Source organism: Excalfactoria chinensis, chromosome 6 (assembly GCF_039878825.1).
Source record: "Excalfactoria chinensis isolate bCotChi1 chromosome 6, bCotChi1.hap2, whole genome shotgun sequence".
Classification (NCBI taxonomy): domain Eukaryota; kingdom Metazoa; phylum Chordata; class Aves; order Galliformes; family Phasianidae; genus Excalfactoria; species Excalfactoria chinensis.
The window spans coordinates 19,697,010-19,720,891 of NC_092830.1; the positions used below are offsets into that span (position 1 = coordinate 19,697,010).

Genomic DNA, 23,882 nt, shown 5'->3' on the forward strand with positions numbered 1-23,882 from the left:
TAAGAAACTTTCACTCACCCTGCTGAAGAGAACATTGGGCAGTTTCAGCAAGCGTCCTCCCAAAGTGGGCCTGGCTCATATGGGTGTGCAGCATGGCACAAAGCAGACTCACTTTTAACACAGACTTACTTGGGATTTTGGTTACAGCCTCTCCCTGACACTGCAGCATCCACCATTTCTCCTGGTGCAGCCTGTGGTACTTGTGCCCTGCTGACCTAAAGACTGCATCTAAAGTCAGCACAGTAACAAGTGTACTGAGGTCCCAGCCTTCTGCCCTGCATTTGGTCTCAACAACTCCAGCCTCCCCACACACTCTCATCAGGAGTAACAATAGCTGAGTGTGTTTAGGTGCAGCACATAATAAGGAGCACTGCTTCCAAGTCACCAGGCCAAACCTATACTTAACAAATTCATCCATCAAGCTGAAGCATATTTTCCCTCTGATGGACAATAAAGGGGTCATTACTTCACTTGAAACAATTTAAAACTGTTAGCCTTAATCACCCCCACCCCTGCCTAAGAATTCTCATTCCCAAATTTACTTAAGCATCTACACCTGTGAAAAAGGAGGCCACTTTCCAAAACACCAGAACAAGCCTCAGACTTTGCTTTTAGACATTAAGTTCACAAACCCCGGACTGCTCTGAAGTGCAGAGAGGATTGTCCCTTTCATAGTTCAGGGGGACAGCAAGTAAGAAAACTGTTCTTCACTGGAAGCTTAAGAAATGCAAGGTGCTGCCAAAAAAATACTGCTTGCTTTTACCAACTGCATTCACAAGCATTAGGCTCGACTATAGCAGCAAGTGCAAAATTTGCACTGCTTTCACCTTCTGAAAGTGGGCTAAAAAAGCCAGCTGCAGCTCTACAAAGCAAGTCTCTCAGTAACACTTTACTGAACAGTAATTCTCATTCATTAATGCACTGTCAGCACTAATACTAGTTTATGCATTTTTTAGGAAGAATTAGAAGCAAGACAAGGCTTTCAATAGGCAAAGGTCAAAGATTGTTTACTCATTAACAGAGGTTTGTTTATCAACACTTCCATGAGAGAACATGGATCAGCAGCTAATATAAAATGACTTTCTTCAATTCAGGGTAACAGACTGCTCTAAGGACATAAATAATTTCATACCTGCAAGGAAGTAACACTCCTTTGGCACTGAACCTGTTTTGATATAGAAGGTATCTTCTACAAATGTTCATAAAGTGACTAAATTAGATACTTCACCTGCTTTGTTATCTACTTCCATTCCCAACACATGTGGAATAAAACCAGGCTTCCAGGTGATTTGGATTTAGCATAATTTATCTACTTATTTGCACCCACTAAAATTTCACACTCTCTCTATAAAAACCTCTGCCCAAAAACCCTTAAGACAAACCAAACCTTTATTTATCAAAATAATCTGCAGAAATTAATAAAAAACAACAGGAACCAGAAGCTACACAGTTCTTTGCAACCTGTTCTTTCCCTTCCCAATAAAATCATATTCAACACTATATAAAAAAAGTGTTTTAGGACTTCCACAGGAAGATTTTACACAACTTGGCCAGTTTTTACCACTGAACACAGAAGCTAGATGAAAATGTGAAATGCTAATCTTCTTAATTCTTTATCATAGGCTAACAAAGCTACAAACATGAACCTATCAAATGTTACATCTTAGAACACATTAAAATTCACTGAAAGAATGGAGGGATTGGAAAAATGGCCATAAGGAGTTCGCGTGAAGGATCAGTATGTATAATGACTGAAATCAGGTCTCTTACAGCTGTCACACGTTTGTCTTGTAAGATGACAGGCCATCTGCACATTTAAAAGACACATTCTGCATTGGAACCTGATGATTCTTCCAGGACCTTGAAGACACCCATTTTTTCCTTTTTAATTGTTTCAGAAGTTTTCATTTGATCTAAAATAAACAGAAAAAACCCACAACAGTGATAGGTGAATTGTCTGCAACCTTTCTTTACAAGTACAGTAATGCAGAGTGAAAAGTTCAATGCACTCTTCATTCATCTGGATTTGGAAAACAAACTCGTGGACATCATTTGGCTACTTCATAAATTAAAGTTTGAGCTTGAAAATATCTTTTCTAAAATGCAGTGGTCTAGGCTTTCCTAACACTTGCAATCACAGGTATCCACCGGAAGAGCAACATAATTGTAAAAAGTACTGTCAGGCTGTTTTGAATTATGATTCTCCAACTGACTTGCTGAGATGATTCTTTTCTGAGGATGATTTATGTTTTGACCAATTACAGCAACCTGCAGGAAAAGTTGCTTTGCAGAGCATCTGGTTTTCCTTCACACTGTGCTCAGGGCACACTACGCATGGATGAAGTTCTCAGATGCTTCTGTTTAAATCATCTTCAGCAGATCTTATTGGCAATGTCAGCAAAGGGCTAAAAGCACATCTTCACATATACAACACAGTCATAGGGAAGTGAAGCTACAACAGTTATCTACATAGAAAATTCATTAAAAACAAAAAAAAAAAACCCAAAAAACAGGAATTTACTGTTCAATATAGACGAGAGATGAAAATTCTGACTTACCAATAAGGTCGCTTCTATCCAAAAGTAACTCAAGATCTTTATCGCTGATTACTTTTTCTTTAGATCCTTTAACCTCTCTGTTGAAGAAGAAACCATCTTTCTTAATACAAACAAAAAAAGCACGTAAAAGTAAAAGTAGCACAGAACTCAGTGCTCAACATAGCAGAATCTCTAGGAGATTCTTTTCACTCTTAAGATCAATGTAACCCTTCATAAGACAAGAGAGCTATTGACAGCTGCTCGCAAGCTGCAACTTATAAAATTATGGTAAAAAAAACAGTTAAAGTCTGCATACCTCTCATAGTCTCTGGATTTCAGCAATTCTATTAATTCCTGAGGGTCCAGGCAGCTCTTTGATTGTGCTAAACCAGATTTGCCACCTTTAAACTGATCTGTAGAAAGGAAAAATTTTAAGCAGAGACTTTAAGTAAAGACATAAACAATAAATTCTTTGCACTGTGGCAGTGATGCTGGATGCACAGATGGAACAAATCTCTAGCACAAAGCTAATTATGTTCAGTTGTTTCAGCTCTCACGTAAAACACACCTTAAGCTAATAGGGTAATCAGTAAAAAAAAAAACAACAAAACTAATGGTGCGTGCCAAGTTTACATGCAGGCCTTCCACCTTCTACCTACAGTATGCAGAAGGACTGGCTGAAACACCAATTCAACATGCACACACGCACACACAGAGCAGAAAAGCCGTTAGTTCTACTTACAGTAAAAAGATTGCAAATAAAGTTAGATGGTGGATGCTGAAGTTTGTTCCCTTTGTAATGTAAGCTGGTTGAAACAAAGTAAGCAGCATTAACCACTACAAGACAGGAAATACATGAAAGAGATGTGGTTTTATTGTAGAAAATCCCTCAGCTACAGGGATAGATAGACAACAAAATAATACACCAGACAGGGGCTGAAGAGATTAAGCTTACACCTATATGTCTGGATGTCAGTAAAAATGTCCAGAAAACATACAAGATTTTTACCTAACTAAATCTAAGCATGGATGAAGCCAAATTCAGTCTGTACACTGCAATAAAACATTCACCTCACTTGTTCAGAAGCGTATTTTGTTCATTGTTTTTTTTGTCAATATACTATGAGAAGTTCTTAAATTCAACAGTTTAATATATGGCCAACTATTGTCAGAAGTTGCAATAATTATATATATTTTTTTCAAACAAGTTTTGCATTTGGAAAATGCTATGCTGAGTTAGCATCCAAATACGGCACACACAAAAAGCTACTGAAAGATTCCTATAGCTCCTAAAAACCAGAAATTTACTCCAAAAGAAGATTTATCTCCATCGTTTTCTAAAGACATTTGAGCACCAACAGCTGGATGAGGATACCACAAGAATCACCACTGTTCTGCACGTGATAATTTATACATCTTAAAAAGAAACCAAGGATTTCTGTCCCACTCAGCACTGGTGAAATTCTCCAAAAAGAGCACTTATTCTATTGTCATTGTAACAGATTACTCTTAAATTTAGGATAACAGATACAGACAGCAGCTACCATCATTTTACAGCTTTAAGATTTGGAATTTCAACAAAGTTCAGCAGGAATCTTCACATTTCTATAGACTCTGCTCATTTTACCAGTTTTAATTGAAAGTTTCCTATTCAGGCAAGTTTGCTAGCACAGCTGGAAAACCTACTGATAAGCTTCACACAAGGAAAGGTGGGCATACTGCTTCAAATGAAGAGCACTATTATAAGCTAAACTGCAAGCAATATGATAATTTTGCCTACTTTTCCATTTATAGTCTGGATCATTTAATTTAATACAACAGTCAACACATACTTGTCATTTATCACCAGCCTAGACGTTTTCCATCTTGGAAGTCCAAAACATTTTGGTTAAACAAACAAGCATCTTGCCAACAAGCTGCAGATAAGCCCCAGACTTGTACTCCCTGATCTGTCTTTATTTCTAGTAATTCCAGGCAGGCTCACTGTCCCATCTCCCCTATTTTTTCCTTACCTATGAGCTGTAAGACAGAAACATCAGAAGCAGAAGTGCTTCCCCTTCACTTGTTATCTACAATGCATCTAAGAACATTCTAGAGAATGATACTATATGGCCATTTACTGGAAGGATAAAGCTACTCACACTCAAGAAAAAACACCACTGAATCTCAAAACACAGCAGAGATCTGTTGAGGTTTAAGAAACACATGATCACACAAAGGCAGAAGAGAAAGATACTAACTTTTATGGATAATCAGCTTCTCTAGCTTCCTTTTGGCAGCAGCTCTCTCCACAATCTTCTGGTCAATTGTATTTGCTGTCACGAGGCGATAAACAACCACTGGTTTTGTCTGGCCAATTCTGTGACACCTGTCTTGGGCCTGCAAGTCTGACTGGGGATTCTGGGTAGACAAGGAAGCAAATTTAGATGCATTAATGTTTTGGGGTTTTTTTTAATGCTTTTCCAGGCAGCATTTTCAATCAGTGAGCTCTGAGAGTCATATTAAAAGCAAACAGAACAGGGCAGTTATGGTATAATACAACTCTACTTGTTCTTAAACTTGTCCATGTCAAGTCCTGCAGTTGTAGCTTTGCAGCCAGAGTAACCCAATTATCTTGACTGCCTCTGAGCTATGCCATGCTCTTTCCAACAGACGGACATTCTATATCCAGAGTTCTGTTGAATTTGTTGCTACATTCAAGCAAACAATAAATTGAAATACAAGTGCATCTACAAAAGCAGCAATAAATAAATAAATAAATAAATAATCCTACTTTTGGTATCATCCAGGGACAAACATGCTGGTTTGCAAACCAGTTCTAACACTGTGCTCAATAAGCTAAGATATTTTCATATTAGGCTGTATATTTAATATATAACATGTTTGCATAGACAGATTATGTTGTCATTATGTAAAAACGCTTCATTAAAGTAACAGAAGTGGTCTACACCATAACAGAATAGTAAATGTTTACCAAAAGCTTCAGTAAAGAAAGTATTTTAAGACACACTGTGAGGTAAATAGTCTGTCAACATACCCAGTCACTATCGTATATGATAACTGTATCTGCTGCAGTTAAGTTAATGCCCAGTCCTCCAGCTCTCGTACTCACTAAGAACAGGAATACTTCAGGGTCATTATTAAATTGACGCATCTGGAAGAGAATTCAACTATTAAAAACAGCAGGTGGATCAAACACAACATACCCTATATTATACTTTAAGATCAACAAATGTCTGGAATGTTAAAATATGAACAGGGAGCGTAACAGTGTCAGAGACCAAAATAAAGCTTTAATAGAAACCGCATCCAGGGCAGGACAAGGCCAAGAAGTATGCAATTATTTTCTTACCGGCTGATTTTATTAAGTGAGCTATCAGAGAATGAGACTGCACAACCCCCTGGGCAGCTTATTTCAGTGCTATGTCACCCTCACTTATTGCAGTTTATGCATCTAAAAATGCTATGGGAAAAAACTAATCAAGTCAAGATGTTTGCCTATTCAACTGAAGAACCTGCCTACAGTCGGGTTTCCTTCTACACTGACATTCCTCTTAGCTGTTCAATCACTTTGCAGAATGCAAAAACTGACCTCCAAGTGGCTCAAAAGAAAGCACTGATTTCTTATTTAAAGGCATCCTTTGCTGGATACATGTTACTAAATTCTAATTTACCTACTTATTCCCAGAGATTATTCATTCTTAGCGGAACTATACATAAACTACTGGCAGTTTTCACTAGAGGAAGAAGTTTCTACTTGCTTAAGCAGCAGCAAGAATGTTAGATGCCTTTTGCCCATTAAAGATTAAATGCTGGTTCAAGTCTTATTCCAACACCACGATAACAGGCAGAATTCAGTAACAAATTTAAGAGGCATGTACAGATACTTACATTTTCTTCTCTGTCTGAGTATGACATAGACCCATCCAGTCGGCTAAACTTAAAGCCTCTCAAATAACAGTAATCCATCAAAATGTCAAGCATCATAGTCATTTGTGAGAACATCAAGACCTGCATAATGAGGAAGATTCCTTAACAACATTTTTGGTCATGAGGAGACAACTATGTAAAAAGTAAAAAAATAAAAACCAGGTTTTACCTTATGTCCTCTCTTTTTCAATTCTGGAAGCATACGGTCCAAGAGAAGAAACTTGCCTGAGTTTTTCACTAGATCTTCATCAACCTTAACAAAAGGCAGAAGAGGTGGTTGTGTATTAGAGGAAAGGACATCAAGATGTTCATCACACAGAGACACCAACAAAAGCTGATTGATTGGAAGTTTTTAACTGAAACAAGGTTGGACATCTTTTGAAGTAAAAATTGTAACACTGGAAGCAACACTAATTTTGGCAAAGTTGAATAACTTAAATCATGATCAAATTAAATCAAACCCCAGCATTTCATACACCCAAATCATTTTGGGAAAAATGAATTGGCTTCCATCGCATTTCCAGAAGGAGAAAACTTCAGTTTTTATACTTTTCACCTGGAAAAGCACTGCTGTTTCTTTCCCAGATTCTATCATTGTTAATCAATACACAAGGCTTCCACCTGCTGGACACAAGGAAGCACTAGCTGAACAAGTTGCAGGTTCTATGTCCTGCACGTAAGCATAAAGCCACTGGCATTTTTTTATTCCATTTAATTCTTAAAGGTTAGCATTAGGTTGTCTGCTTTCATGCACTGCCTTTGCTTTGAGAATTCGACAGTTTTTTCCCCCCACAGTGCAGCCAAATCTGTTATCACACACTAAGCAGGAAACATGACCAGACATGGACACAAACCTACACTGAGAACATGCAAGCAACTTAAGGTTCATCAAGATTCTTACAACTCAAATTACTTTATACTTTCTTGTATTATCAATTGCTTTGTCTAGATTAAACAGAGGCCATTTGGTAGTTTACTTTTTCATTTTTTCCCTCGAGAGGCAGATAGCTTACAGCATCCTAAGCAGACAATCCAGTTGCAATTGTCAGTCCTAGAACACCTCACTCTTAAAAACTACCACCACACCTTTTGTCACATGTACAGTTTACATCATGAATAGTTCATCAGCATAAGCATTTTTAGTTCTGAAAATAAGCCTTTTCAAGGAGAGTTTAAGGAGATCCTAAAAAGCACAACTAAATGGAAGGCAGCATCATTTCAGTTCAGTAACCTGGCTTCCAGAAGACGAACACCTCTGTCACATAGAATAAAAACTACAGGAAACTAAAAGGGGACAGAAAGTGAGTTACTCTACACTCACACTGCTGAAATTCAGCAGGGAGGAATATGCAAATACATCGAAAAGGTTATTCTTCACTGTTGGATATTCATAATTCATTGCTTCTAGATGCCTAGAATATTTTCTTTCATAATCTTTTTAAAATACGTACCTTGAATTGCTGTGTAGCAGGGTCCAGTGGGTATTCTATAAGATAGGGGTGATTACAGCATTTCCTCAGTAACATCATAATATTCTGTAGTTTGAGGTTCACTTCTGAATCCATGGGCATGCTCACTTCTACCACTGGCCTTGAAAACATGTCATCTTATTAGTACAGAAAATGTTACTGTATTATAGATGTTGCAAAACAAACAAACAAACAAAAAAGAGTATCAAGCAATGGGTACACATGTTGCATCAAACTTCCTCTAAATCTCTGAGTTAGAACTCTCATGGTTAATAAAGAAGCTTTGTGTGATAATGCCTTTTAGCACACTTGGCACTGAAGGCATGAGTTTCGTCATTACTGGTTTAAAATATTAAAGGGTGGTAACCAGGAATCAGAAATGGGAAAACAACTTATGCAAGTCATCCAGCAGAAAAGGATATAGGAACAAGCCCCTTTTTGGAACATGTGTTTAGATCTCGCACATAACAAAAGAAACTATTCCAATATCTCTCAGCATATCCTATTTCAGCCCCACATACACATTGCAGGATATATCTCACCATAACAGTAAGAACAGTAAGAACCATTTGAGTTCCAGGTCTCAGCTTAAACCTATTTATTTTTGGAAAATCAAACAAGTAAACCATTTCCCCCTTTACTCCAGTCTAAGCCTGAACTTTGCTCCAAGTATTCCTGAGAAACTCTGCGCAAACACAGGAGTTAACGGTAATTAGCACACCAAGGCTATTCCATGTCATGTAGCCAATGAAAGCTACAAACAGAACTGAACACTGTGGTCAAAAGGTTCACTGTACCTTTGCAAAGCTTGTAAAATCTAGGGAAAAAAAATGTGTAAGCAAAGCTGTGAAGGCAAATTAAGAGGGAGCTACTCAGTGTAATAAAAATATATTCTTTTATGGAAGATACCTCTCTTTTACTACTTCCTCCTGAGTTCTGTTGATCAACTTTTCCAAGTCATCAGGAGAACCATTGTGTTCTTCACAATAATCAACCAGTTTTCGACTACGGCGTTTCGGTCGGCCTGTTGGACTCAATTCAACTACTTTTTCCTGCAGGAAATAACAACATAATCATCATCAACAGCAGACAGGCCTCCGAATTTTAAACTGTGCTCATCCAAGAATTCTCATTGCTGAGAAGAGGTCTCAGCCTCATCAATATGCACTTAAGAATCAGGGCTGTAAATTTTACTAAGTAGAAAGAGGGGCCCAAATTTAAATTGTAGGCTTTGAGAGATTTGAGTTTTTAAAAGCTGCATTTATACTTCACTGACTTGACAGCAGAAAATATAAGTTCAAGAAAAACTGTTGTCTTTTTTTCCCTGCTAAACTACAAGTAATGAAGAACATACTAACACTCATTAGCAGTTCTGAGGCCATTCACATTAACAGTAACAAAAGAATCAGACTCAAAAAAAGGCAAAAAAAAAAAGCCTTTTAGTTACACTAGTAATGAAGCAATGTCAATGTGGTTTTGCTTACCAACTATATAAACAGGTAAGCACATTCCTAACACCCAAATCAATAAGATACCTCATTATTTCCAAGCAGATTCTGAATGGTGCGATTCACAATGGCAGTATAGAATGTTTCTTGCTTCTTTGCTAGGGGTGCGTATACCACAACTTCTCGTTTAGGAGGAACCTCAAGAGCAACATCAGATTTCAATCTTCTCAGTAGAAAAGGTGTCAGAATCTGAAACATTAAAAGGTTATGCTATTATCAGCGTCTCAGCTGGTTAAACAAAACAAACAAACATCTACCAATAAAATGTTATTTTCACAATTTAAAGTAAGGGACTTAATCTGTTGAGTTTCAAATTTCATTTTTTAATAGTGAAAGCTACTCCAAAACTTCTACACATACACACTGGTCATACATGTCCAAAAAAATCCACACCTATAGACTTTTTAAAAACTATGAGGTCTTTAAGAATGGCACAGCAGTAACTACATTTCAGACCTTGCAAATAATTCTCAATCTTACTATGAAACAGCTCATTTTCTTTATTAAGTAAAATTATGCCAGCTGAAATATATCATAAATATATATATTTGTATATGAAGAATAAAAGTGAAAACCTGATGCAGCATATGCAAGATGTTTTGCTCCTTTTCTTTAGCAATAATATCTTCGGCAGTTTCTGTAATACTGGTGATATCAAACCACGATTCAAAGCTATAAAAACAACAACAAAAAAGAATAACTGTCTTTGTAGCTATTACTCTTCTTCATTGTGTAACCTTGCTGTTTTTCCTATCTGATGATTCAAGATCAACAAGGCATTTGTAGTATCTATCACATACAGAGGATGAACAGGTATGTTTCTGAAACATGCCCATCAGTTTGGATGCTTAAGTTTTTAAAACTGATTACTAAGAATAGTTGTCTAAGTTAGAATATTCACTGCGATGTGAATATTCTCAATATAGCCTACGGTATTTTCCAAGTTCAGTCAAATTCAAGACTGTTTTGACAATAATCCTGACCTCCCCATGCTGCTCCAGAAAAACATGTGTCATGTGTGCCTGTCTCACATAGCTGTCTCCACCAGCTCATACAATCTGAAGCAGTACCAAAACCTTATGATCAGATAGCCATCTCCCTGCCTCCCCAGTGCTCATGTTTTAGTTCAGAATTGAGTTTCCTACTATCAACAGGAACTGACAATTACTCCTTTCCTTTCCAAAACTACAAGTGTGAAGGCAATATGAATTTCAAAGTCTCTACCATCAAACAGTTATATCAAGTTACAACCACAGCATCAAAGAGCTCATCAAATGCTGATAAAAGTTGTATGGGAAACTATTAATCACAGTCTGAACCTCTGATTAACCATCTGAGACAAGTGATGGGTCAGCTGCGGGAGCACAGGTGAAGGTAATCCAGCTGTGCTAGTGGAGGGAGCAGAGCCTGACTCCACCTCTCCTAGATCCCATTTAAGGGCTGACCACCAGCTACCATCCCTTTCTGGAGATTGCTCCTGTGTGGACTTTTTGTGGTGAGCCTCAACATTGGTGAGCATCTGTCTTGACTGTGAGCCTCAGCACTGGTAAGTCTCTTCCTTATATATCCTCTGGCTATTCATGTACTTTGTTATTACAACTATGCATTTGTATAATTACAGCAATACACTTAGTGAGCAAGGCAGGATCCATGACCATAATGTCCTTCTTATGGAATTTGTACAAAAGAGGTAGAATGTTACCTCCTTAGAAAAAATGATTCCAGGGCAGATCCCAGGATTTATGGGTTCCCCCTACTATCAAATTACTACTATAATTGAACAATAGGGTCCACTGCATGTTGCAGGAAATTTTTCCCCATTCTTGGCAGAATATTTTGAAGGTTTAAACGATTTCTTTATTATAAAGGAAAGATGATTAGCCGCTTCTACAGCAGCATGGACACTATTAACTGCTTTAAATCAGGCAGAAATTGGATCAAATACATTAGAAAGTGAAAATCAATTATTAAAAGATTGTATTGGAAAACTAGAACAAGAGCTCAGTATATTAACAGGAAAAAAGCCCTTATTACATTCCCTGATCCCTCAGATCCATAATGTTTTGATAGATTATAGTCAGGTACCTGAAACAACGGATCATTAAGGGAGACTTAAAAGAAGCTTTTGGGATAGATCTGTTACAACTCCATCCTATTATAACACAAAAAAGCAAAAAAAGTCCAAGATAGACTGGCAGGGGTGCCCCCTGATCAATGGCCTCTTGCTGAAACACACTTTCATGTCACAGGACCACATGGGACTGGAGGCCATATGTAGAACTGACAATATTTTGGTCCCAAAGGATGTCCAGAGGGTTATGGCCCTAGTTGATACAGGTCCTAAACATCCATAATTTATGGTGATCCAACTAAATTTAACGGTGACAAAGTGATGATTGGAGGTTTTGGGGGACAGACTATTCCAGTCACCCAGACTTGGTTAAAACTGGGGGTTGGGTGTCTCTCACCTCAGGAATATAAGATGTCTATTGCCCCAGTACAAGAATATATTCTGGGCATAGATATCCCATGTGGTCTGGCCCTCCACACAACTGTGGGAGAGTTCAGGCTCTGACAAAGGTGTATTAGTGACCCATTAGTCTGCCAAAGCCATGCTGGATTACTAATATAAAGCAATATAGGCTCTTGAGTGGGCAAGAGGAAACATCAAGAACAGTGCAGGAATTGGAAAAAGTGGGTATTATAAGACCTGCACATAGCCCATATAATTCCCCCATATGGCTAGTGTGGAAGTTGGATGGAACATGGAGAATGACAGTGAATTACAGAGAACTAAGGTCATGCCGCCTATTCATGCAGCTGTACCCAATACTGCCTCCTTAATGGACACATTGAGTGGAGAAATTAAAACATACCTAGAATCCTAGATTTGGCAAATGCATTCTTCAGCATTCTGATTGCTAAAGAATAGCAACATCAGTTTGCATTCACATGGGAAGGCAGGCAGTGGACCTTTCGGGTCCTGCCACAAGGGTACATATGTTTGCCAACATACTGCCATAATCTAGTGGCACATGACATGGCTAAATGGGAAAGAATGGATAACGTCAATTTGTATCATTATATTGATTATCTCCTGTTAACATCTGACTCATTAGAGGCAGTGGGACAAGCAGCAGATTCATTAACCACCTATTTGCAGAGAAGAGGATGGGCTATAAATCCTCAGATGGTGCAAAGTCCTGGCCTATCTGTGAAATTCCTGGGGGTAGTTTGGTCTGGGAAAACCAAAGTACTACCCAGTGCTGTAATAGATAAGGTCCAGGCATTTCCAATCCTTACAACATCAAAGCAGCTGCAGGAACTTTTGGGTATATTAGGGTACTGGGGCTCCTTTATACATCATTTAGCGCAGCTGTTAAGACCACTATACAGGCTAACAAAAAAGGGGCAATTATAGGATTGGGGGAAAATGGAACAGGATGCTTTCCAGCAGGCAAAACTAGCAGTTAAACAAGCTCAGACACTGAGTATATTTGATCCTACCCTCCTAGCTGAATTAGATGTTCATGTAACTCAGGATGGTTTTGGCCTGTGGCAATGCCAGTGTTCTGTTTGGATCCCTGTTGGTCTCAGGTCTGGCACAGAGCAGAGGAAAGACATAGCATGATTGAAAAACAGTCATTGGCTCTATCACTTGTAATGCCAAATAGGCAGCCAATAACCCAAATGGCAGAAATCTTAGTTAAAACTACTCTGCTGATCCAGGGGTGGGTAGGAGATCTGATCCACCTTCCTAAGACAGGGGTGGCCCAAGCACAAACAGTGGCATGATGGGTCACCTATCTCAGCCAGAGAAGTAGTCTGTCTTCATCACCATTGAAAGAAGAGTTACAGAAGACCCTAGGCTCAGCAACATATAGTGATGGCACCAAGAGACATGTTGGTTGCTCCACCAGAGAAGAGTCCCATTCTGGAAGGAAAATATCCTATTCCTGAAGATGCACGGTACACAGATGGATCCATCAAGGGCAACCCAAGCAAGTGAAGAGGAATAGCTTATCATCCCTCTACTGAGACAATCTGTTTTGGTGAGGAGGATGGTCAGAGCAGCCAATGGGCAGAATTGCAAGCTGTGCGGATGGTTATAACCAAGGAACCTGGTGATGGTATCCTGAACATCTGTAGAGATAGTTGGGCTGTGTTCTGGGGGCTCACTCTTTGGATCACACAATGGGCTACCAAGGAATGGACTATCCACACCTGACCAGTCTGGGGCAAAGACATGTGGTTAGACATATGGAATGCAGTTAAACACAGGACTGTACGTGTCTATTATGTCTCTGGTCACCAACCCTTACTGTCACCAGGAAATGATGAAGCCAACACACTGGCCTGAATTTGATGGATTGAAAGTTCACAGTCTGAGAACATTGCCTGTCAGTCACACCAGACTACAGCATGCTGGACAGAAGATAATATGGGCAACTGCTAAAGCATGGGGGCTGCCCATACAACTATCTGACATGGCCCAGGCATGTCAAGATTGTGACACTTGCTTGAAGATGAGACCGAGATTGCTGCCTGAAACAACAGCCCACCTTGCTAGAGGATACAGTCCTCTCCAGAGATGGCAAGTTGATTATATCGAGCCCCTCCCTCGGTCTGAGGGGGTGAGATATGCTCTAACCTGCATCAATACTGTAAGTGGGCTACTGCAGGGCTATTCAGTACCAAAGGCAAATCAGGCATACACAATTAAGGCACTTACTAAACTGATGTCTGCCTACAGGATACCTCAAGTTACTGAGAGTGACCAAGGGACTCATTTTACTGGTACAACAATACAGTGTTTTGCAGAACAACACAACATTGAATGGCAATTCCATCTGCCATAAAATCCAACAGGGGCAGGCCTCATTGAACGTTACACTGGTATTCTCAAGGCTGCCCTGAAAATGGACTCCCAGTCCCTGCAGGGGTGGACAAAGAGATTATACAAAACCCTGCAGAACCTGAATGAAAGACCTGGAGATGCCAAACCTAGTGCCCTGAAAATGCTACAAACAATATGGGCCTCCCTGCTTAGGATCCAAATTACGGGCACTGATAATCAGGTAAGACCCCAGATTGGTAATGAAAATAACTTTCTGTTCCCTGCCCCAGAGAATTTAGAACCAGGAATCCATAAGATGAAGTGGCGCTAGAAGGTACAGGTAGGTCCCAAGTGGTGTGGCCTACTTGCACCTAAGAGACTGTTGGAGGTGAAAGGCTCAGTAGCCCCTCGGTGATAGGTACATGGCCTACAGACATTGTGGTCAATACTCCAATCTTTATTGCCAAAGGGATGCCCATCATGTCCCTATGGCAGATCAGGATGCCTCCTTTGGTACTAGATATTGTTACGCAGCCACAGGTATCTGACCAAAGGGTATGGTATAGGTGACCAGGATGTACTCTGGTACAAGCTGAAGTATTGACCCAGGATAGAAATGTGGCCTGTATCCTACCCTGGAGGGCAGACCTTCCCCTCCTGGTACCTTTGAAACATCTGTATTACTCCCCCTGAGTCTCTGAGCTTCCAGAATCGCAGGAATGAATAGGATACCTGATAACAACTCACATGGGACTGATGGAACACAAATGGACATGCACCTCATGAGTCAAGCACTGGCCCATGGAAGATCATGAACTTCCATCAACCATCGCTTGAATTATGTCAATGTATATTGCGATGGGAAATTGTATTAGCGTCGCATTGGATCTCTGTAATGAGGAAGAGCTAATATAACCATCGGTTCATGCTGGTGGAGTATGGGTAACTATTAATCACAGCCTGAATCTCTGATTAACCATCTGAGGCAAGTGACAGGTCAGCTGCAGGAGCACCGATGAAGGTAATTCAGGGAGTGGAGCCTGACATTTAAGATCACAGATCCTATTTGAGGGCTGACCACCACTAAGTTAGCATCTCTTTCTGCAGATTGCCCCTGTGTGGAGTTTTTGTGGCGAGCCTCAACATTGGCAAGCATCCATCCTGACTGAAGGCCGCAGCATTGGTGAGTCTCTTCCTTATATATCCTCTGGCTATCCATTCACTTTGTTATTACAACTATACATTTGTATAACTACAACTATTCGTATAATTACAACTATACACAAGTTAATTTTATTAAAGAGTGAGACTAATGCCCAAACAAAACAAAGGGAAAAAGTTTTTACTATAAAACTGCAACCTACCTTTTCAAATCATCAAAAACATCTGGCAACAGGAAGTTAAGCAATGACCAAAGCTCTGCCAAGTTGTTTTGCAAGGGGGTACCAGTCAACAGCAGTTTGTTGTCTGCATTAAACCGTTTCAGTTCTCTGATAAGACGGCAGTTCATATTTTTAATCCTATGACCTTCATCTACTATCAGATACTTCCAGAAGCAGCTCTACAAAAATAGAAAGAACATTTCAGTAAATCTTAGCTTACTCCATCAGAATGTGCCAATGAACAGCACTTGGTGTTGTTTCCCATTTTGCCAGACTTGAGTAGCAGAATCCAAACAATTAATGCTTCACAGTGACTGCACATAGGAAGCTTTGGTGATTATGGTGAAATTGTAAAGAGCTCTCATTACCAAAACAACTGCTCCAATGTAAAAATCACAATATTTCCACATTAAGTACAACTTTTCTCCAAGTCTCTAGTCTCCATCTTCTATGCAAAGGTAATAAAAGGAAGCTGCAATATACAACCTGCAGCTGTAAATGCTGTAATTATCTGTGTACTTCATGTTTTAGGTAGCATTCTCTCTGAAGTACTTCTTAAGCATAAAAAAAATCCATAGTCACCAATGAAACAGATGATGGCAGAACTGAATGCCAACATATCCGCTATTGCGTGACACTCACTAAACAGGCAGCATGCTGGGGTTTTTTTGTTCTGATAAATGTATACTCAAAAGCACTCCCATTATTGATGAGATATTTCACCTATCATCAGGTTTTTGTGAGAAAATAAGTACCTGCAAGGCGTTTCTGTCCCGCATTGCAATTTCAAAGGAAGTAATGACCACAGGATGGATTTTCAGTGATCCTTGTCGCCCGTGAATTTTACGAACCAGTTTACGACGTTCCTGTTGAGCTCCGTGATACAACATTAGCGGAATCTGAAGAAATAAAAGACTTTGACATCAGGTAAATTAAGCTCATTTAAAGCTGTAAGCCCAAACAGAGACTGTTGTAGAGATAACTAACTTGCTTATAAGGTGGCTGTAAATACATAGCAAGCCACAGCATAGTTTGTAGTAACTATGTAAACTGCCATAATTATATGTTCTATATGAAGTTTCACTACTAAAAATTACAGTGAGGATTCAGAAATTTGTTCTTTAAGATCCAAGTTAAAGATAATAATAATTTTTAAAAATGGAAGAAAAACCTTCATGTTTTTTACCTCTGGAGTAAATCTCTTGAATTCAGACATCCAATTTGGGAGAGTAGACAAAGGACCACACACTAAGAAGGGTCCAGGGACTCCTCGCTCCACCATGAGTGCTATTGTTGCAATACACTGGATTGTCTTCCCCAGCCCCATCTCATCAGCTAAAATGCCATTGATACCATTTTCCCAAAGCATCTGCACACACAAAGAAAGACATAAGCACAGAATAACCACCAAGTCTTAGGAACAATAGACATTTGTAGGAACGCAGCACCAGTGGAAATTCTCTACTAAGCACATCAGATAAGTAAGAATAAATACAAGCATCCTGTAAATGTATAAAGTCTATTAAATACCTAACTAAGTATTTAACAGGTATTTAGACTAGGTATTTAGACTAGATAAAGTCTATTAAATGCCTGACTAGGAGGCAAAAAAAAAAAAGAACCAAACAATCCCACAACAAAACAGTCTTATCTTTTCAAGTAGCTCCTACAGGAACGCTTTCAGCATAGTAGAATACCTGACCAATGCAGCCAGCTGTTATTGCAGAAGTAGGCTGCAAACACGGCCTATTTTGAAAACTGAAAGAGCAATCTCTCACAACAGAATAGAAAGGAAGACACAGAAGTGTCCTTTAGCTGCTCAATGTATTATTCATGAAGAAAGTTATAAGTGAGGGAATGGAATAATGGGAGCTGTTTATTCCTCCAGACAAGATAGTCTAGTGGTAATCATGTGTGAGATGAGTCAAAGCCTATTAGAACAGGATAAATGTGCTTGTTGGAAGAATGAAAGAAAACCCGGGAGAAATATGAAACCAGAAGCAGAAAGTTAGTTCCATCTTGATCTGATAATAAAAAAGCAAAGTTGTCCTCATTTGGCTTGCAAGGAAAAAACAGGAGAAAAAAAAAAAAAAATACATGGGCTTTTTTTTTTTTTTTTTTATTGCATGTTTATCCCACATTTGATTTCAAATATTGAAGACAAAACATTTTTAAACTATCATGTTAATACTACTAGTTAAGTGTTGAAATTGCAGAATTGAAAATTGTTACTTGTGTCCAGTCTACAAGGCAATTGAGTCTAAAGACTTATGAGCTACTCGCGTCCTTAACAGAGGAAAACCAGCAAGGTCTCCCCTCAAGTTAAGTATGAATAGACTTTCATAAAGCACTTTAAAGGAGAGGCAGAAAAAACAGCTGAGTTGAACAAGAAAATAGGTGGAGAACAAAAAAATAAAGCCTCATGAAATCTTTACAAACCCAAATATCCTCCCCAAACTTTAAATTCATATCTACAGAATTAACAACTGTTAATAACATCAGATTCCCATATCATAAAAAAACCAAACCGAAACAAAAAGAAACAAAGAACTTTCCTTTCTCATCTCTCCTGTATCAACTATAATCAAGACTTCTCATTTCTCTTTCTCTGTTTCAGTTCCCAGTCAGCAACAAATGCATTTTTGTAAAAGGTTGCTCCATACCCTTAGCCACTCCATGCCTTCCACTTGGTACCACCTCATGACACCTCCAGTAAAAATCTTTGGCTGCTGAAAAGGCACTGGTTGTCCATTAAATTTCCGCACTGGATCAAGGAATTGCTTGGCACTGTGTCGTACAGCTTGACACAATCTATCCTTAATGACACTATTTGAGTCCCCATTTTTCTGCAGGTCTTCTGGACACAGGTTGTCAGCAGAGCTTTCATCCTATAGAGGAATGTTCAAGGAGTAAGTGACAAGTAGAATGCATTGATAAAGCCTGGCTAAGATGTATTTCTACCAGATGCTAACTGTGGTATATCTGTGCTAGTCTGTTACAGTTTACTGAAGCAAGACAGCCCCTGACACAAAGGTTTGTTTTTAGTAACTGTCAACTGAACAGTAGAATCTATTTTAAGGGTTGATGTCACCATAAAAGCAGATGTATCCATGCAAAATCTCAATGCCTTATAGGCAGTACTCTTCACTGCTTTGAAGTGACAGCTCAGGACTTAAACAGCTAGCAAAGATTTATCTACAGGAAAAGTTTAAAAAGCCCTCCCTCCCTCCTTCCTTATGGGCTCTAAATGTTTAAACTGTAGTAATGTTTGCCAACGTACCTGATTTTCCACTTTACTTTTTTTTGCCACAGATAAGATTTCCTAGAAAAAAAAAAAACAAAAAACCTTATACTTAAATACTTCTAAATCTGAAAGGCTACAACAATTTGTATTCCAAAAGATCTTTTAATTCAAGAATCTGGACATACTTTAAACAAATTTCCATACATCATAACTGATCACATCATTGACTTTATAAACAAGGCCACACATCAGCAAACACATTTCAATTACAAGAGGACTGGAAATTCAACTGGAAGATGTATTCTCATCTACCTCTCCAAACACTTTAAGAAAAGTATTTTGATTCTACAGGTCTGTTCATTAAGTGGACCTTTGCTAAAATAAGGTAATAGCTTACAGACTACTGTTGGCTGTTAGTCAGCCTCTGATGACAATGACTAAGGATGCATTGCTACAAAACACCAATGTCACACAATGATCGTCACATCACTCAAAATTGTGCTACAGAAATTCAAACAAGTCCATTGACAGATATGGCCTACCTCTTTGGACATAATTTCTGAAATGTTGTATGTTCCGTCATCTCTCCCTCTCTTCTTTTTTGTAGCTGTAACATAAAATTTGAGTTTATACAACACATGAAATTTTGAAGGAACTAAAAACAACGGTACTGACAAAAATAAGTCTTTTTTTTTAAGTTTTAGCAGGTACCTGATTTATCTTCTTTCCCATCAGCTGGATTTTGACCCTAGAAAATAAGCACAGGAAGAGATTCATAATCTATCTCAACACAAATGAGGAGTATGTCATCAGACTCAAGGCATTATTTTTGAAAGCTTTTTGAAACATGTTTACTATTTTAAGAAATGGCAGTTTGACAGACTTTAATTAGAGAAAAGTTACATAAAATAGCTAATCTTACCTTGGCAGATTTTAACATCATCTCCCTCTTTTTTTCTAACTTCTCTTTCCTTTTCTGTTCCTAAAAAGACAGAGATAATTCTTAAATAACACCTACAAGAGAACTATCCATTACAGAAATAACAGATGCAAATTACATTGGTAATCCAGATTTCTGTGTATTCTATAGCTTGTTTTTTCAGTCTCACTGCAAGCTTCTTTTCTGACAGTGACACTGTTTAAAAAATAAAATCATGAAATAAAACTTAGGTGAGAAAGTGCAACTGCTCTGAATTATCTGTCAGTCACTGCTCTAAACACTTTTAAATACAGTAATTTAGAAAGACATTCCCAATTGCAATCTCCTTCAAGAGATCACATTTACTACGTTAAGCATTTGATGTACACAGCTCCTCTTCAATTTTCATATGTTACCACTTGTGTTCATTGTGGAACAGAAAGCAATGCAAGTATCCTACAGTGCCTTTAAGGAAGAATTGCTTTTATATCTTGATGAATCTAAGTTGTTTTTTTTTTTAATGTTATCTACTATTTTTACTTGCTGAAAGCAAAAGAACCCTGGGGGAAAAAAAATACATAGAGAACCTTGGTAATTATAAGATGAAGTAATGAAAGACTTAATATTAAAAAAGACACTCTATCAATGCAGTAACCATGAATTCAAGCTAGAGAATTATTTTAGAAAGGAGCCAGTGCCATTTTCTGAGCAAGTCATTAACCTGCATCTTCTCCTGAGATTCCTCCTTCCTCTAAAGCTCAAACTCTCACAAGTCTGTACATACAGGGGCAGTTAATAACACCAAGACAAAGCCAGGTGTGAACCTAGCAGCCCATACATTAAGACAACAAAAATATCAAATCGTTTTATGGAAGCTTGAGACAGCTTGGTCTCAGGTCACTGTAATTTATACATTTGTATTCCGGTAGCATCCTGAAAACAAGCCTCATCCTCAGCTATCAGTAAACACCACAAATAGGCCACACAATTCCTATCTGTCAGTTCCTTGCATTTTCCTGTTAATTCTCCTTCCAGGTTTTCTAGCTTCCTTCAAACTTTGTTTCTGATTTGAAATACTGATTCCCTCCTCCTATCCATCAAGCTAAAAGAAGAATTTTAAAAACAACAGTGCTATCCTTTATGTTGTGATCATATCTCACCACCTTCCAATTCAATTTATCTCCATACTTTAAGGACAAACTCAGAATATAAAGTAAACTACCACCTCATCCTTAGGCAGTACCTCCTGTAGATTTATACGTTATTATTGCAAGTCTAACAGTATTTTCAGCTTAGTTCCAAACACTAGATGGCAAGAAAACCAAACAGATGGCAGCTCATCTTAAGAATCCCAGTTGTAGACAAGAATACACCTACCTCCAGTTGCTGCTGCTCCATTTTAGTTAGCAAGAACTTGGAATAAATGTTGCTTTTCTCAAGCAGGTGTTGAAGCCTCTTATAGCGCATTTCACTTGACTCCCTGTCCCAAGCACTTCGAGCCTGGCCAACACAGAGACATCATGTATTCATACACCGTGTATTTATACACGCCTCGAAGGTAATGCTTTTAAGATAATGAAAGATTCTCTTACAGATTGATTCCATTTGTCTCATACATACTCAAGCACTCTCTTTCGGTCATTATACATCCACAGTTTGTGGGTGTGTCAATCCACATCTCCCTTTCTCTCTACAAAGTGCTCAGAGATAAATGTAATTGAGGGTTGCATTCACTCGTGTATGTAAACAGAGTTATGGGTATATTTGCTTCCAGTGCAGTAGGACAAAGCATTCAAGGGCTAAAACGTGTCCAATTTCCATCTTACAGATTTAGAGTAAAAAGGTCATTTAAGTTAATTCGCAGCTCACAAGACCTGGGAGAAAAAAATAACTTTGCAAAATTCAGCAAACAGTTTCCTAAACCATGTGCACAAGGGTACACGTCTCCATTACCAGCAAGCTATCTGAACAGCCTGATCATAAATGACTAAACTGTTAATGCTTAAGTTACAGTGGCCAAGTGAATTTCCAGCATGAAAACAGTAACTTATTTTGCTTCGCTTTTTAAATTCACGTGTTTAAACTGCTACTCAACTGCTACTCTCTTCTGAAAGTGGCACCTGTTGAATTTACTCCATACTGCAATTAGAAGCCTGCAAGATATCTTTAAAACCGAGGTCAAGACTTCCTCCAAAGAGTAAAAAAAGCATTCACCCCAAACTGCTTGTTAGATTGAGATGTCAAACACGTGAAAACGTCTAAATTAGCATCTCCAAAAGAAACCAAAGGAAAGGCAAGCAGCAGAGCTTCGGGAGATCCTTATCTATGCCACAGCCTTCAGAAGGAACACTGGGGGAAGGGCACACTAGGACACAAAAACAAAGAGAACTTCCTGCAACTAAATGGATTAACAAGTAGCCTATTTGCAGATATTAGCAGACTGATGGGGTAAACTGCAAGACAAAAAAGCTGTCTGGTATAAATGTTGCCTTGAACTTTCCCAAAATAGTGCTCCAAATCAGTAAGCAGCTATCTCTCTGCTCTTTAACGACAGGAAGATCCATTTCTACATGTCATTTAGAGCTTAGATGGCTTTCCTGTGATTCTACATAAAGTTTTTATTCGCTTCTGCTATCTTTCAGACAAAGCGCCTGAGCCCAGGAGGACCGACCCTTGATGTCCATGCCAAAAGATAACATAAGTGAAACTAAGCTAATTCGTTCATTGAATTGCCAACACTCTTTTATGTTTTTTTGTTTGGTTTTTTGTTTCTTTTTTTTGTTTGTTTGTTTTTGCTGGAGTTGAATAGTTTATTCCCACTAATTACTTCCTTCAACCCATTTTTCCCTTGACCAATTTCAAGGGAAAAACAGAAAACCCAAAGACGACAAACAGTAACAAACTTTTACAATCTCCAGAGCGGGCACCACTTTGTCCTTTGACTCAGTCTCAAGCAACAGGGCTGGTGTTTATATCCGTTACACTGACCAGGCCACACGCTAGATGTTCGCTTTTCATCACGCTACATTCTCACACACCTACGTAGTGGTATTTTACTGCCAGCACACAGAAGGAACAAGTGCCTCCTTTGCCGCACTGCACAAATCACCTGGCAAAGGGTCCGCAGAAGTGACAGGCAAAGAAACCCAAAAAAACCCAGAAGCTGCAGAATATCAGCTGCCCCCAGGATGCACGTACGGCAGGGATAAACAACACGGGCAGTCTCCTCTGGTCCAAACACGCCTCAAACACCCTTAGTATCAGCATTTGAAGACACACACAGCAAGAGGAAAACGAAAGACAGGAATGGCTGTGCCACCCGCGGCGGGGATGTGAAGCTCCTTAGGACGTGTTTCCCGAAGGCAAAAGCCCCCACCCACCCACCCACGCACCTTCTCCAGCATCTGCCGCTCCTTCTCCAGCCCCGCCGCCTCCAGTTGCTCCTCCTCGGCCAGCATGGCCGGCGTGATCACCACCTCCTGCTCCCCCATCTCTGCTCCCGGCGGCTCTGCAACGACCACACGCGCCGTTACCCCCGTGCCCGGCCCTCCGCTCTCTCCCGCCCGCCTCCCGCCGCTCACCGCCGCCGCTCGCCCCGCTCTGGGCCGGCATGGCGACGCACGCAGCACCGCGGCTCGCGGCCGCCTCGCGCCTACCGCCTTCCCGCGCGCAACCAACGCCGAGCTCCCGCGCGGGCCGCCCGCCGCCACGAGACACCGCCTCGCGAGACCAAAAACCGCGCGCTCGTCCGAGTCTCGCGAGAGGAGGCGTCTGTCTCGCGAGACGGCTCAGCCCACCTATGGCGGACTCGAACGGAAGCCGTTTTGGGTCCTGTCAGGCGATGCCCGTTTCCCCGCCCCGTTCCGGGTCCTGGCTGCCTGTGCGTTTCGGCCGCCTTAGCAACGGGGGTTGTGGATCTGCACCTGCAGAGTGTGGGCGCCGCCATCGGTGCTTCTGTGCCACGAGAGGGCAGAGGAACGCTTAGAAGCTGAAAGAGGGCCGGAATCACTGGAGTGAAGGAAAACTGCCTTTCCCAACACATTGCCTGTGTTAAAG

General features: G+C 39.7%; 1 protein-coding gene across 2 annotated transcripts; it reads right to left on the reverse strand.

Annotated features, from left to right (window-relative positions):
* Window positions 1–1,370: 1,370 nt before the first annotated feature.
* On the reverse strand, window positions 1,371–23,588 carry HELLS (helicase, lymphoid specific). 2 transcript variants are annotated; one of them, XM_072339990.1, is made up of 22 exons: window positions 23,483–23,588; window positions 23,219–23,334; window positions 21,204–21,326; window positions 19,830–19,889; window positions 19,619–19,655; window positions 19,450–19,514; window positions 18,944–18,985; window positions 18,327–18,551; window positions 16,850–17,032; window positions 16,419–16,562; window positions 15,646–15,842; window positions 10,020–10,116; window positions 9,472–9,633; window positions 8,846–8,988; window positions 7,919–8,057; window positions 6,637–6,720; window positions 6,429–6,548; window positions 5,575–5,691; window positions 4,778–4,937; window positions 2,854–2,950; window positions 2,559–2,635; window positions 1,371–1,913 (listed from the first exon to the last, which is right to left on the reverse strand). In XM_072339990.1, the coding sequence occupies exons 2-22, from the start codon at window positions 23,315–23,317 to the stop codon at window positions 1,816–1,818; spliced, it is 2,469 nt and encodes an 822-aa protein (XP_072196091.1). In that variant the 5' UTR covers window positions 23,318–23,334; window positions 23,483–23,588; the 3' UTR covers window positions 1,371–1,815. The 2 variants fall into 2 exon arrangements, with proteins under 2 accessions (XP_072196091.1, XP_072196090.1); XM_072339989.1 differs by having other exon boundaries at window positions 23,408–23,538.
* Window positions 23,589–23,882: the final 294 nt, after the last annotated feature.